The sequence below is a fragment of the Onychostoma macrolepis genome, chromosome 23 (assembly GCF_012432095.1).
Source record: "Onychostoma macrolepis isolate SWU-2019 chromosome 23, ASM1243209v1, whole genome shotgun sequence".
NCBI classification, from domain to species: domain Eukaryota; kingdom Metazoa; phylum Chordata; class Actinopteri; order Cypriniformes; family Cyprinidae; genus Onychostoma; species Onychostoma macrolepis.
Genome location: NC_081177.1, coordinates 24,667,134 through 24,680,190, shown reverse-complemented (window position 1 = coordinate 24,680,190; position 13,057 = coordinate 24,667,134). Strand labels below are relative to the sequence as shown.

The 13,057-nt window shown below is 38.9% G+C and overlaps 1 protein-coding gene across 3 annotated transcripts; it reads right to left on the bottom strand.

Annotated features, from left to right (window-relative positions):
* Positions 1-7,249: 7,249 nt before the first annotated feature.
* On the bottom strand, positions 7,250-10,509 carry LOC131532184 (uncharacterized methyltransferase YdaC-like). 3 transcript variants are annotated; one of them, XM_058763665.1, is made up of 3 exons: positions 9,983-10,509; positions 8,986-9,423; positions 7,250-7,529 (listed from the first exon to the last, which is right to left on the bottom strand). In XM_058763665.1, the coding sequence occupies exons 1-3, from the start codon at positions 10,131-10,133 to the stop codon at positions 7,333-7,335; spliced, it is 786 nt and encodes a 261-aa protein (XP_058619648.1). In that variant the 5' UTR covers positions 10,134-10,509; the 3' UTR covers positions 7,250-7,332. The 3 variants fall into 3 exon arrangements, with proteins under 3 accessions (XP_058619648.1, XP_058619649.1, XP_058619650.1); XM_058763666.1 differs by lacking the exon at positions 9,983-10,509 and adding an exon at positions 9,656-9,976; XM_058763667.1 differs by lacking the exon at positions 9,983-10,509 and adding an exon at positions 9,876-9,900.
* Between the last annotated feature and the right edge of the window lie 2,548 nt (positions 10,510-13,057).

The window sequence follows — 13,057 nt, the reverse complement described above, 5'->3', positions numbered from 1 at the left end:
CTACCCTATTAGACGACTATTATTCTGAGTATTGAATTCCCGGTCAGACGCTGTAAGAGCGCTCCCGGTGGAGAAATACCTTTCTCTGTCGACTAACGGTGAGGCTCACCCATCTGACACTGCGGGTAGTGAACTCGCGTTAGATGCGTGAGAGCTTCCCGTCCGATGCCATAAGTATTGATCTCCCGTCGGACGCCATATTCACTCTAGGCTTCTGGGTTTCTGAGATGCTCAGGGCTCACCATCTCCTCTAAATTCGATCCGGACATCAACCCCACCATCTCAGACCATCAGTTCTCGATAGCGAAACCATTTCATTTTGATCAAACAAGACAGACCAAGTTAAGAAAGGTAATTTCATTTATATTTGCAAACTCTTTTCTCCATTCAACCTTACCATGCCGCTCTCGAGCATCTCCGCCTTAGAATTCTCAGGTCAAATCCCCCCCTCGAACCTCCATTCAAAAATAAATAAATTAAATTAAAACAATTTAAAAAAAAAATTGGTACGAGCCTTCCAGACATTTTTAAAAAACTTACCTTTTCAAGTCCACGCTTGGCGAGGCTCACCTATCTGACACTGTGAATCTTCACATCTTGTCGAACACTGGCAGAGCCTCCCAGATAGACAACTTACCTTTTCCACCCTGCGGCCGGAGAGTCTTACCCAACCAGGCTGCGAGCTTCCATCTCCAGTCAGATGACGGCGAGTGCCTCCCGGCCACCTAACTTTACCTTTCTGTCTTTACCTGTCCGACACAGTGAGCCCTGATCTCCCGCCGGACGCCGGTGAGCGCATTCCCGGCCAGACAACCTTACCTTTTCAAGTCCCACTCTGGCAACGCTTACCCGTCCGACACAGTGGGTATTGTGCTCCCGTTGGGCGTCAGCAAGAGCCTCCCAGCCAGACAAACTCACCTTTTTTTTAAGCTAGCGCTTAAAGATCAACAAAGTACTCTCGATTCGGCGGTAATTAAACTATGGCACAAAGGTGAGCAGATGATGTTCGACTCTCCTCAAAAGAGGATGGAGCGGCAGCCGGCGCCTTCCGGCGATGCAGGGCAGCGGAAGGCGTCGGCTGCCGCCTCCATCCTCTCAGCTCAACGAGGAAAAACTAACAATGAGGTCTGTGGTGATCCTAACTGCCCTGAAGAGGACAATAACATGGTGGCCATGGAAACTTGTTAATTTCTTTTTGGAATCTTGCCCCTGCCCTGTATGCTCGTCCGCTGATTGTTAAATGATAATTATTTATTTTTCTTTATTATTATTATTATTATTATTATTCGGGCTAATGGAGAGCATGTTCAATCACTACGCTTTTGGCTCAGTGGGCCTTTGGGGACATGTCTTGCATTGAAGTGGACTGGTCACGCATCAACATTTGTTTCTGTTGTTTATGCAGACCTACACTCTCGGTAATGTGCGGTCTGCTTTGGTTTTTATACACAGTTGTTTGTTGTTCCTTGTTTTTGCTTTTTTTCCATGCCCTTCAAAATACATCAATAATTTTATTTATTCTGCTTTTCTTTTAAAAGGACTATGCATCTAGGTAGACTGGTATCCAGGATACATACTAATGTTTACATGTCACTGGCAGTATGGCATTGCTTTTGTTTCTCTTCACTTAGACAGAATCTTGGCATTGCGAGCACACAATGCGTGTTCTGAATATCTTATCATTGAATGTGAATGGCCTAAATTCTCCTATTAAGTGTACCCGGATATTAGAATATTTGCACCGTAAATCGATTGCCTGTGCCCTGATACAAGAGTCTCAGTTAAAACAATGCGATGTGGCACGTTTTCAAAACAAGTATTACAAACTGGCAGACTTCTCTTGTGCTCCTAATAAAACTAATGGGGTGCTTATCTTAGTTGATAGGAAGTTACATTTAACTATTGAACATACCGGGAATGATGATGAAGGTAGATTTGTTTTTATACGCGGTAAAATACACGGTGACAGGTTAGCACTGGTCTCCATTTACTGCCCGAATGAGGCAGACAGTGCATTTTTCACGAATATTTCCAATATATTACTTGAGCAGATGGATTGTCCTTTAGTGATGGGTGGTGATTTTAATGCTGTTTTAAATCCTGCACTGGATAAATCTCACCCTGATACTACAGCTAACCCATCCTCTAAGTTATTGAATGAATTTATCACTGAACTTAATGTAATCGATCTTTGGAGAATCCAGAATACTACATCTAAAGCCCTATTCGGACGGGACTAGTTTTCTAAACTACGTTTGAGTTTCGATTCTTATCACCTGACGTCTGCAATTTTCATGTACCAATTCGGAAGGGACTAACATCTCTGTGTTTATTACAGAGGTGGGAGGGTCTGTTTTGGACATCTGGATGTTTCAGAGATCACATGCTCTGTATGCGCGCATTGCATATAATCATTCGGATTGATTACTACAAATACCATGGTGAAGCTATATGTCTAGTATAGCAAAACTTTAGTGGTTACTTTAGTTTTACTTTAGTTATTTATTTGTAGTAAACCTTTATGTAATTTTCAAAAAGGCTGGCCTACAATAAAACATTATGTAATTGAGTGCAGAAATGAACATGAGTAATTGTACAAGACGCTGATATTGCAATAGCCTGTCTTAACAGTTTACATGACCTGACTCTTGATTTTATTATTGTTATTGTTTTTTTGCAAATATATCAAACATGAGCGCGGTAAGAGTGTCTAAGGTAATTCACGTTGGCCAAAACACAAGGAAACGCATTGTGAAAACAAATATCACCGGCAATCACAGACATTCGCATTCGGACGGGATTTGTTTTCTCAGAGGATCACAGAGTTTGCTGAAAAACAGTAGATCATTTGCTCTGGAACTATTACAGAGGTTGTGTGAGAAAAACACAGACATGGTCTGTGAAACACAAATTTCTCTAACAACCCCCTGTAAAACTAGTCCAGTCCGAATAGGGTTTAAGGACTACTTTTTTTTTTTTTTCTAAAAAGGGTGGAGCGTCTGATGGGAGGACCTTTCGAATTTTGCAACAACACACCCTTATGGCACAACTTAAAATCTTGAAATTGGCCATTTGTCCAGCCCTCTTGGTCTACATTGGGCAGAAACACATGTGGTGACTTATATGATAACCAGGGACTCTGCTCATTCAAGAACTAAGAACTAAGTTTTGTTTACCAGCATCATCATATTTTGTCTTTTTTCAGTCACGTTCTGCTCTCAAGGCCTATGGATTCCCTGGGCATCCCCTATTTCCTCTCATCCTATATGGGATTGGATCGCACCACCCTCTAGTCGGCAATCTGTTTCTTTAATATATAGTAAACTTAATGATCACACTGCAAAGTCTCTTTCTATTAAATCTATCTGGAATCATGAATTAACAGATCTTGATTTATCGGTCGACTGGGAGAGGGTGTGGTCTAATCTAATCTTAACTTCTAAAAACTTGGCTCATCGTCTTATCCATTTCAAAGTCATCCATTGAGCATACATAACTCCTTACAGGAGGTTTAAAATGAAACTGCCATCGACCTAAAACCGTCATATCTGTAACACTGTATCAGCATGTACTTTTCTTCACATGTTTTGGGAATGTTCAATTGTTGTTGGCCTGTGGACTCATGTGGATTCTGTTTTGTCCTTTTTGCTGCAAATTGAAATTGAAATTGTTATGGTGTGTCTGTTGGTTCCCCCCTCCCTGTTGTCTTGTTTGTGTGGATGTTGTTTTGTTGATTTAGAAAAATAAATAAAAAGTTGATCACAAAAAAAAAAAATTACTATTTCAAAATTCAACTCACACATTACATCGGAATTGTGTGTCTATTCATTTCATTACAATGGTCTAACTATCAATTGATACAACTGCTCAAAATGCTAAGTAACTGTTTATTACTCTTTACTCATTACTCTTGAAGCATAGTTTTTATGTAAAATGATGAACAATATTAAATGTTTAGATTATGAAAGTGAAGCAACTGAGGACTGAGTATATTCAGGTATGATCAGTTTCAAGATGCCTGTTGTTGGGAGAAAAAAAGAAAAATCCCCCAAAGTCTATATCATTGTTATTAGTATTTGTTTTTCCTCCAGTAAATGTCTTTTTAGAGAGTGATAGAGCTGGAAGCTGATGAAAATCATTCATATTTTTGGATGAGGCAGGCTTTACCCTGGCCAAGAAATTAAGGAGAGGTTGAGAGCCCAGCGCTATAGAGCAGCCCAGAATGATGTTCGCTGGGGGCCTGACCACCCCCTACTGAATGTGATTTTGAGGGGAGCCCATAGCAAGATCGGTGCAATGGGCTCAGAATTCCTAGTGACGGCACTGACAGCAATAATGGTTTCAGGCCCATCCACAGTTTATCACCTTGTATTTACCCCCATATTCCCCTTTCCTTACTGTAACCCGACTGAAGAGTTTTTCTCCACATGAAGGTGGAAGGTTTTCACCAAGTCTCAAACAAGTCTCTCTTCTCCAGGCCATGGATGATGCCAGCAATGACGTCAATGACGTGATGCCAGGAGACCAATATCAGGCCTGTATTTGCCATGCAGGAAGATTTTTCCAAGATGTTTAACTAAAGAAAACATCCATAATGATGTGGATGAGAACCTGTGGCCAAATCCACAAGACAGGGTTGATAAAAAGATAGAAGAGCAGTTAAGAACACTCCAGTTGACATTTTACTTTAGGCCTAATGTATTTTTTTCTTATCTTTTTCTTATTTAAAATATTCTTCTTCTTCTTCTTCTTTTTACATTTTTTTTTTTTTTAAACCTGTTGTGTTGATAATTTCATCAATAATTTTCACATTTTGTTTAATGATTCCAGTGTCTGTACTTTTCTCTCTACTCTGTTACAATGATGTATGAATGTGGAGAACTACAATGAAATCTGCATCATGTGTTTTGAACAACTATATTTAATGATTGTACTAACAACTAAACAGTGAAACTATGGGTATCTTGTGTGTGGGTGATCTAAAGTAATGTTCCTATGATATTTCATAATAAATTAGTGTTTTGTATGGAAGAACATTCCGGACTATTTTCAAAAGGAATTTTCAATTGCATTTTCCACATGTGGGCGCATAAATTGTAATGCAAGATTTGCGATTGCATTTGGATTATGTCACAGTTTATGCGCCCACATGTGGAAAACGCAATTGAAAATATAATTTGCAATTCCTTTTGAAAATAGTCCGGAATATTCTTCCATAGTTTTGAACCAATGCTTCTGCAAATGCAAGGCTTCTTTAACGATATGAACGCAATATGTTTTGAACATTGGATAGCCTGTGTTACAAATAATGACTGTTTTGAGTTTTGTGTCAAGAGTTTTGAAAAGTGACATGAAGGTTCTGTTATTAGTGCAAAAATGATTGTAAAAAAATGTAAGTAACAGATGGTGTCATGCCGCCATTTTAATACGACTGCCTTTATATTTAATGTGAATTTAACATTGAAAGTTAATGTGAACAAAAACAAGGTATGCTACTTATCATAACACTTTCATTGTACAGAAAGAGAGCAAAGAAAAATTACATTATCAAAGAACATTTTTACAGTATTACATTTGCTTCCAAAACTCTTTTCCAAAATGTAATTTTCCATCTTTTTTTAAAGACTGAATCTAGTAATACACATATTTAGCTATTCAAAATCTGTACTGGTCCATCTCAGGTAACTTTATTTTTTAAAGAAAAAACTATTTAGTCACAGGAATGAAACTGGTAACAGGAAGGAGTATCCATTATATTAGTATACAGGTTAGACTACACATATGAGGTGTTAATGTCCGCACTGATACAGTGAAAGTGTCAAACATTGACTAGTGAGCTGACATCAATGCTAAAAAAGACCAAATCATGTTTCTATTTAAATCTAGTGGTCTATTGAGGTTTTTGTTAGGGTTATACGATAATATATAAATAACTAAAAAATAATAAATATTAAATAAAAATTAATAAAAATAATAAACTTAAATAATATCTTGTCAGTTTTTCTGTGGATATTGTTTTCTTATAGCGCAGCTCACACTCAAACGCCATTCCATGTGTGAGTCTAATACATAATTGCCACAGGACAGAAATCATTCATTTTCTGTCATACTTTCAGGAAAGTAATATAAAGCAACAATGCAGGAACAAAAACAATGCAGGTTTTCTCTGGGCAAAAGCATTGTCTCAGTGTGGATAGAAGGCCAACACGTTGAGAAAAAGATGCATTTTCAAATGTATCTAGATTAATATGGATGTAGCGTAATATTTACATTAATAATTCTGATGACACAACTCAGTCCTGTTACTTTTACTCAGTTAATATATATAAGTATATGATATATGAGTACATGAGTAACAGGACTGAAAGTAACAGGATTGAGATTTTAGGATAAAATTAGCAAATGCATATAATCTAGCCACATGGAGTACATGATAAAATTATGGGAATACTCAGCAAATTATAGTGATTCACAATGATTTGTATTTTTAAAATAAACAAGTAACATCTAAGAAATAATTTAGGTAACAGGACATTATGTTTATAATGACGCTCCCAGCCACCGTTACAATATATTCAAATATACAGAAAAGAAAATAAGACCACATGCTTCCGATCATTTCATTGCCTTCAGAAGATCGGTGGAATGGCCCAAATAGCATATAAATCCATAATTACTTTGAGGAATATTACACGAGATATTCGGGGTGATATTAATTTTACTTACTAGTCTTGTTTTGGTCGAGTTCTGAACACTTATTTAAACATCCTCAGTTTTGTGTTTGCCAGCTAAAAAGTGTTCATAGTGTGCGACGCGTGGCTTTACTGCGATGCATCGTGGGTAATATATTTTTTATTATTATTTATTGTTTGTTTGTTTACCTCAACTTAACCCCAAGTTATCACCGGTATATCCTAAATTGTATCTTTGAAAAACAATAATGAGGGTCAATTTCAAATGTATACTGTAGGCCCAAATAGCTTGACTAACTGAAAGACTGAACTGAGTTCTCGGACAATGGTAGCCTATAAAAAATTTTTTTTTTTAAATAAATAAAAATATATGTATATATATATATTTATTTATTCAATATTTATTTAAAATTTGTGGTTTAAATTTCCTATAGGCTAATAGCCTATCTTATGTGTTGATCAAAACAATGGTTTTGTAGGCTATTTTTGTTATTCTTGGCTTTAGAAATGTTTGTGCCTCATATATACACAGTGTATAATCTCAGTCATTGGCAATATTTACTCTTGTTGGATTTATCTTTAATTCAGATTCAATCATAAAAAGTGTGGAAGGGCATATCATATTACATTACACAGGAATTTATTTCACAGCAGTGGCAAAAATAGCTTGAAATGTGATGAGTTTCTCTCTTTTATTCTCCATTCGGACATCTGTGAATCCAGAGGACTGCAGTGCTTCCATGTAGACCTCAGGACGCCAGCTCTCCCCACTAAACATGTTCTTTGAAGCTACTTTTTTAACACTATCTAGCCTGAGAGCTGTAACCATAATTCCACCTGAGAAACAGAAAAGAAATAAAAATAATTTGCACATTGTTTTGAAAGTTAAATATTAGGGTCCGAATGACACAGTGGATAAAGGTCTACTACTGCTTAGCCTATGTCAAATCATGCTAACATGAACTACCTGGTCTCATGGCATTTACGTACCTGGGTGCACTTTTTAGCGTGACATGAAATACGTACCAATAAGTACATATCACTGCAGTTTCCAAAATAAATGAACACTTTCCCACAAATTTACAGAGTTGCGATTAATAAAGCGTAATTTTCACACAATTACTTGAAGAATATCATGCCATGACTTATTAATATGCTGGGAGATTTGAAAACTGATGCTTTTGAACGTTAGCACCGCACACATCCATCTTCATGGGTTTTCATAGATGATAAGTTTGTTCGGTAGCTCACGGAGTACGGAGACGAGAAGCACCGGTTCGAATCCCGTGTAACTACGGTTCGACAAAGCAGTTAAAAGGAAGTTCAAATGGCACAGTTGCATCAGCTAATAGGTTTTTATATCAGTTTTGCATTTGTTAACACTATCAGGTAGGTTTAGGGATGGATTTGGTGTAGGGCATATTTCCAACACGATAGAGCATTAACCTTTAGCGACAGTCCCCGGATATTTGAATTCTGAACAGCTGCAATATGTATCTGAAGCAACGTAATAAAAACAGCAATACCTACCAATATCTACATAATAAAAACGTGCCAGGGTTCACATATTGAACCTGTGTTTTAGCGCCACTCAGTGGACATTTCTATTTGAAACTGCGGCGAAACGTGCAGCAAGGTACATAAAACGGTGTCGCACAAAAAGTGTGCAGAGGTACGTATTTTTATGAGACCAGGTTGAACATGAATCAGGTCTGCACATACTTGGGCACTACATGCTGTCATTAAAGCAAAACCTGTTCAAATCAATTCATATTCACTATTGTTGTGTTGGTACTATTGTTTTAATAAAAAATCCTATTAAATTAGTTTTTCTCAATTAGATTTTCTATTAAGGCAAACATTTAATTCTTTAAAATATTTATTTTCAAAGGGGGAAAAAAAGCAATGATCACATACTATATCACATAAAATAAACACTAACAGCGTTTTTACTTGTAAAATGTGGATTAGTCATACATTACCTTATCAAAAAGGTTTCTATATTCATGTTATAACATCTTTATTCCATCCAATTAATTCATTTGTACATGACTGTATTTGAGACAATTGATCACATCTATTCCGCAAATCACCCACCATTTAACCTCAGAACTATTCAGATTGAATAATTTCACAAATGTTTATGTTCAGATGAAAATAATGAGAGCTCATATTTAATTTGTTGAGATACAGTGACGTGTGCAAAAAGTAAATGAGGCACCTTATTCTTTTAAATGTTTATTTAAATTGCTTTAGAGACTTTATTGAATCACTCAAGTTCTCGAGATCTCACCTGGTTTCATAACTCTGTGAATCGCTCTCGCTCCTGCTTTCAGATCCGGCCAGAAGTAATAACAGTTGCAGTGAAACACCTTGTCAGCCGTGTTTTCCTCTATCGGCATGGCCACCACATCACTGTAATACAGCACAGCCTTTCCTCTGGAGATCTGCTCCTTCATGCGTTTACTGGCCATCTCATGCATGTATTGCGAGTAATCCACACCGAGCAGTTTTCCCTCCGGACCCGTGAGGAGCTGCGCCGCCGCCTGCAGACCGAAGCCCGGGCCGTGACCGAGCTCCAGCACCGTGTCGTTGGGTTGTATGTTGCACAATTTCACTGCATTCTCCTCCAAAATCTGATTGTGCCATTTAAAGAACTTGGACACCAACCATCCAGTTAAAGAATACGTGGGGTGACCCAGCTGTTTGCCCACTTTGTTAGACAGCATTTCTATGCACACAACAAAACATTTTATTTAAGAACATTCCAAAGTAGAGGAAATAAGAAGCAACGCCAAACTATTGATTGACCTAAACCAAAAAAAATAACTTTATAAACAAAATTCCAGACGAAAAAGTCCAATCAATTCACATAAGACTTATAAGTTTAGCCGAAGAACGGACAGAAATGCATTTAAAATGTCTATTTAATACAGCAAAACGTTAAATTCATAACTGCGTACCTAGCAGTGGCAGATGTTGGACTAAGCAAGGCAAGGTCCAGATAGCCTACTATGTTTTAATTCAGTGTGAAGTCATACGGTACAGCCAGGTACCTTTTAATTTTATGCTGAAGTAGGTTGAGGGTTAAAGGCTTTAGCATGATTTAGTTTCGATACACACTCTTCTGGCCGTGCTAACTGGGAGCGACATAATTACAACAGATAGCAATAGCACACTTACGTTTATGATTATATAACTAAAATGCAAGTATTTAACATAAACTTCTAGTCAAAAACAGGCAACGCTTATTATAGCAGCAGTAAGTTGCGCCGACGTGCTATACTTGCCTTTGCCACAATAAGGGACCGTGTAAAAATTCAATTCCACACACTGTGTAAAAACGTAGGAGGCGTCAATCCATTGATTTACAGTTATAATAACAAATACAGTAATATATTTTAAAGGCCCCCACTGAATTGATTTACCTACCTGTAACATCTTTGACTATTTATAAAATCTACCATAATTTTACATTCTGCTCTCAAATTGTCCCTTAAATAAGTATTAAATCGACTGTTTTTTGTTTGTTTGTTTCAAATATCAACTTGGATCATGTGTGCCTTAATAACCAATCACAGTACAGCCTTGGCGTCATTGAATTTCAGTCAGAGTTGTGATTACAAACCCTGAGAATGCATCAATCTTGAAACATGGATTTTTGAATCGTGAATCGTCGATTTCGGACGGTAATCGATTTAAACCCCTAATAATCGAATGAATCGCGATTTCTATAGCGATTCAATGCTTTCAAAATATATACACATTAAATTACTACAAGCACTAATTAATGGAGACCTTTAACAGCTTTGTTCATGCCCTCACATATCTCCTTCAGAGCGACCCTATGTTTTTCTTTTTAAATTGACGCGATCCGCATATATATATATATATATCCTGTTCCAAATCCTGCTGCACCACAGAGTGCCATTTACATAGTTTCCCAAAAAAAAAAAAAACAATCACATATTTGTCCCAAATTATTGTTGATGTTCATGACTTTATCCTAGGCTGAAAGATTGTGTATCTTTCCGCACAAAGTTTGTCTTTCTGTCCATATGCTTTATATAGGGAGCTAATAATAGCCATAGATCGCGCTTTCTCTTTCCGTTTGCTCCGTTTTGTCAAACAAACACCGTACTTCAAACTCATCGATGCAACTTTGTTCATTCCTTAAGTGGGATTTTATATTAGCTATACGGTGTCATCGTCTGCACAAGCGCAACCCGAGTAAATCGCGCTCGACAATTGGACTACAGTGTGAGCACATAAATCGAGAGCTTTGTCTTTACATCGCATGCGATCTTCTCGTACAGTGTGAGTTGATACCTTGCTGAAATCGCCCGGAAATCGCCCGGTTTAATGGCTAAAATTGTCCACAATCCATTGCGCTTTGGCGAAGGATTCGGTCCAGAACTACAAACACGAATAAAACGCGTTAGAAAAACTACAAACGTGGCAGATGCGTGCGATCGACCGTTAGAGAGGTTTACAAAAAGGGGTTTGAGTTACTAATAATCAACATTTACCCTGGTAAAAAAAATATTTATTTATTGTTATCCGTGTTATATTTAATCTGCAACAGCCATGTGAACTTTTATAAACATCTATTTGGTCTTTAAATTTTAAATGCATCATTATGCAGAAAATGAGCAGAGTTCTGGCCATGAAAGAGAACAGACTGGCAGATCAACGAGCTACTTTTTTCTCTCCAATACAGTATGAAATGAAATGTGGAGGATGTTAACAGTGACAAGATGATTGACAGGCCAGTTTACAGTGACAGGGTGCCTGTAACAGATGCGACAGAGCGGTCCGTTAAAGACGCAGTTGTGTGACATGATAGTATGTCCCAAAGCTTGCCTACTCTTCTACTACACACTCAAAAATGTGTACTTTTTCTTCACCAAGAGAGTACATACTTTTAGGGTGTAGTATAAGTAGGCACATTGAGACGCAGCATTAGCCTCACAAAATACCATTGGTATCTGCTAAGGGACGCTGATGCGGCGGGGGGTGTGGCTCCTGTTGAAATCGAGGAGCTCCGCCGCTCATGTGACCTTGCCCTCCGTGCGACCAAGCAAGGGGCTTGCGCCATTGGCCGCTCCCTTGCGGCACTCGTTGTCACAGAGAGGCATTTGTGGCTTAACCTGTCGGGGCTAAAGGAAAAGGACAGGTCTTTTCTCCTTGATGCCCCGGTTTCGCCTGCCGGGCTTTTCAAAGCTGCTGTCGAGACAGTGGTCCTTAAGTTCAGGGAGGCGAAGGTTAAGTCAGCGGCGTTTGAGCACTACATCCCTTGCCGTAAGCGGCGTCCGTCCGGGCAACCACCTGAAGCTGAGCCGGCCGCCGGGCCCAGCTGGCGGCAGAGTCAGAAGGCGAGCGTAGCTGCAAGAGCACCGCCCCCGAGGGGTCGGGGCACTAGGCAGCAACCTCGCGTAAGGCAGAGACAGGACCTCAGGGACGTTATCGATGCCAAGAAAGGCAATTCGAGGCCTTGAGTCCAGGGCTGTGTTTATTTACTGTAAAAGAAAAAAGAAAAGCAAAACCTTTGTTAATAAAGCCCCTTAGTCCTAGCCTTAGTTGAATGCTTATTTTCTTCTTTACTTTATTTTTATCCTGTAGTAGGAATCAGTCCCTAATTTCAATTCGTAGTTTTCCCGGTACAACGGCGGTTTCCCGTTGTATCAGTGTTAGGTTATGAGATGTGCTGAGGAACGTGGGCTATTCCGCGAATCGCGTCCCACTTCCTCAGTTATTCTTCTCTTTGTTATACGAATTGTGTTATGGGTTTAGAAAGTAAGATGTGTTGAGAAGGGGGGCAGTATTGCAGTTTGCATTTCCCACTTCTTATCTGTTACACTATAAGCCTCTGTATTACGCTTAACATTGTGAGAGGTATGCAGAGACGGTGGGCTATTCCATGCTCGTGTCCCACTTCCTCGGCTCTAATCCTCACAATATTATATGATTTAAAGTAGATGGGCAGTATCGCTTCGCGTTCCCACTTCTTGTATTTACCGTGCGATACGCACTGATGTGAGAGGTTTCAGAGATGGTGGGCTATTCCGCGGCTCGTGTCCCACTTCCTCGGCTCTAATCCTCACAATATTATATGATTTAAAGTAGATGGGCAGTATCGCTTCTCGCGTTCCCACTTCTTGTATTTACCGTGCGATACGCACTGATGTGAGAGGTTTCAGAGATGGTGGGCTATTCCGTGGCTCGCGTCCCACTTCCTCGGCTCTAATCCTCACAATATTATATGATGGGCAGTATCGCTTCTCGCGTTCCCACTTCTTGTATTTACCGTGCGATACGCACTGATGTGAGAGGTTTCAGAGATGGTGGGCTATTCCGCGGCTCGT

Coding starts and splice junctions, on each gene's coding strand:
- LOC131532184 (XM_058763665.1), bottom strand. CDS start 10,133: ATGTTACAGGTAGGTAAATCAATTCAGTGGGGGCCTTTAAAATATATT. Junction 9,424..9,982: donor GGTCCCTTATTGTGGCAAAG/GCAAGTATAGCA, acceptor TTGTGTGCATAG/AAATGCTGTCTAACAAAGTG. Junction 7,530..8,985: donor TCACAGAGTTATGAAACCAG/GTGAGATCTCGA, acceptor TCTGTTTCTCAG/GTGGAATTATGGTTACAGCT.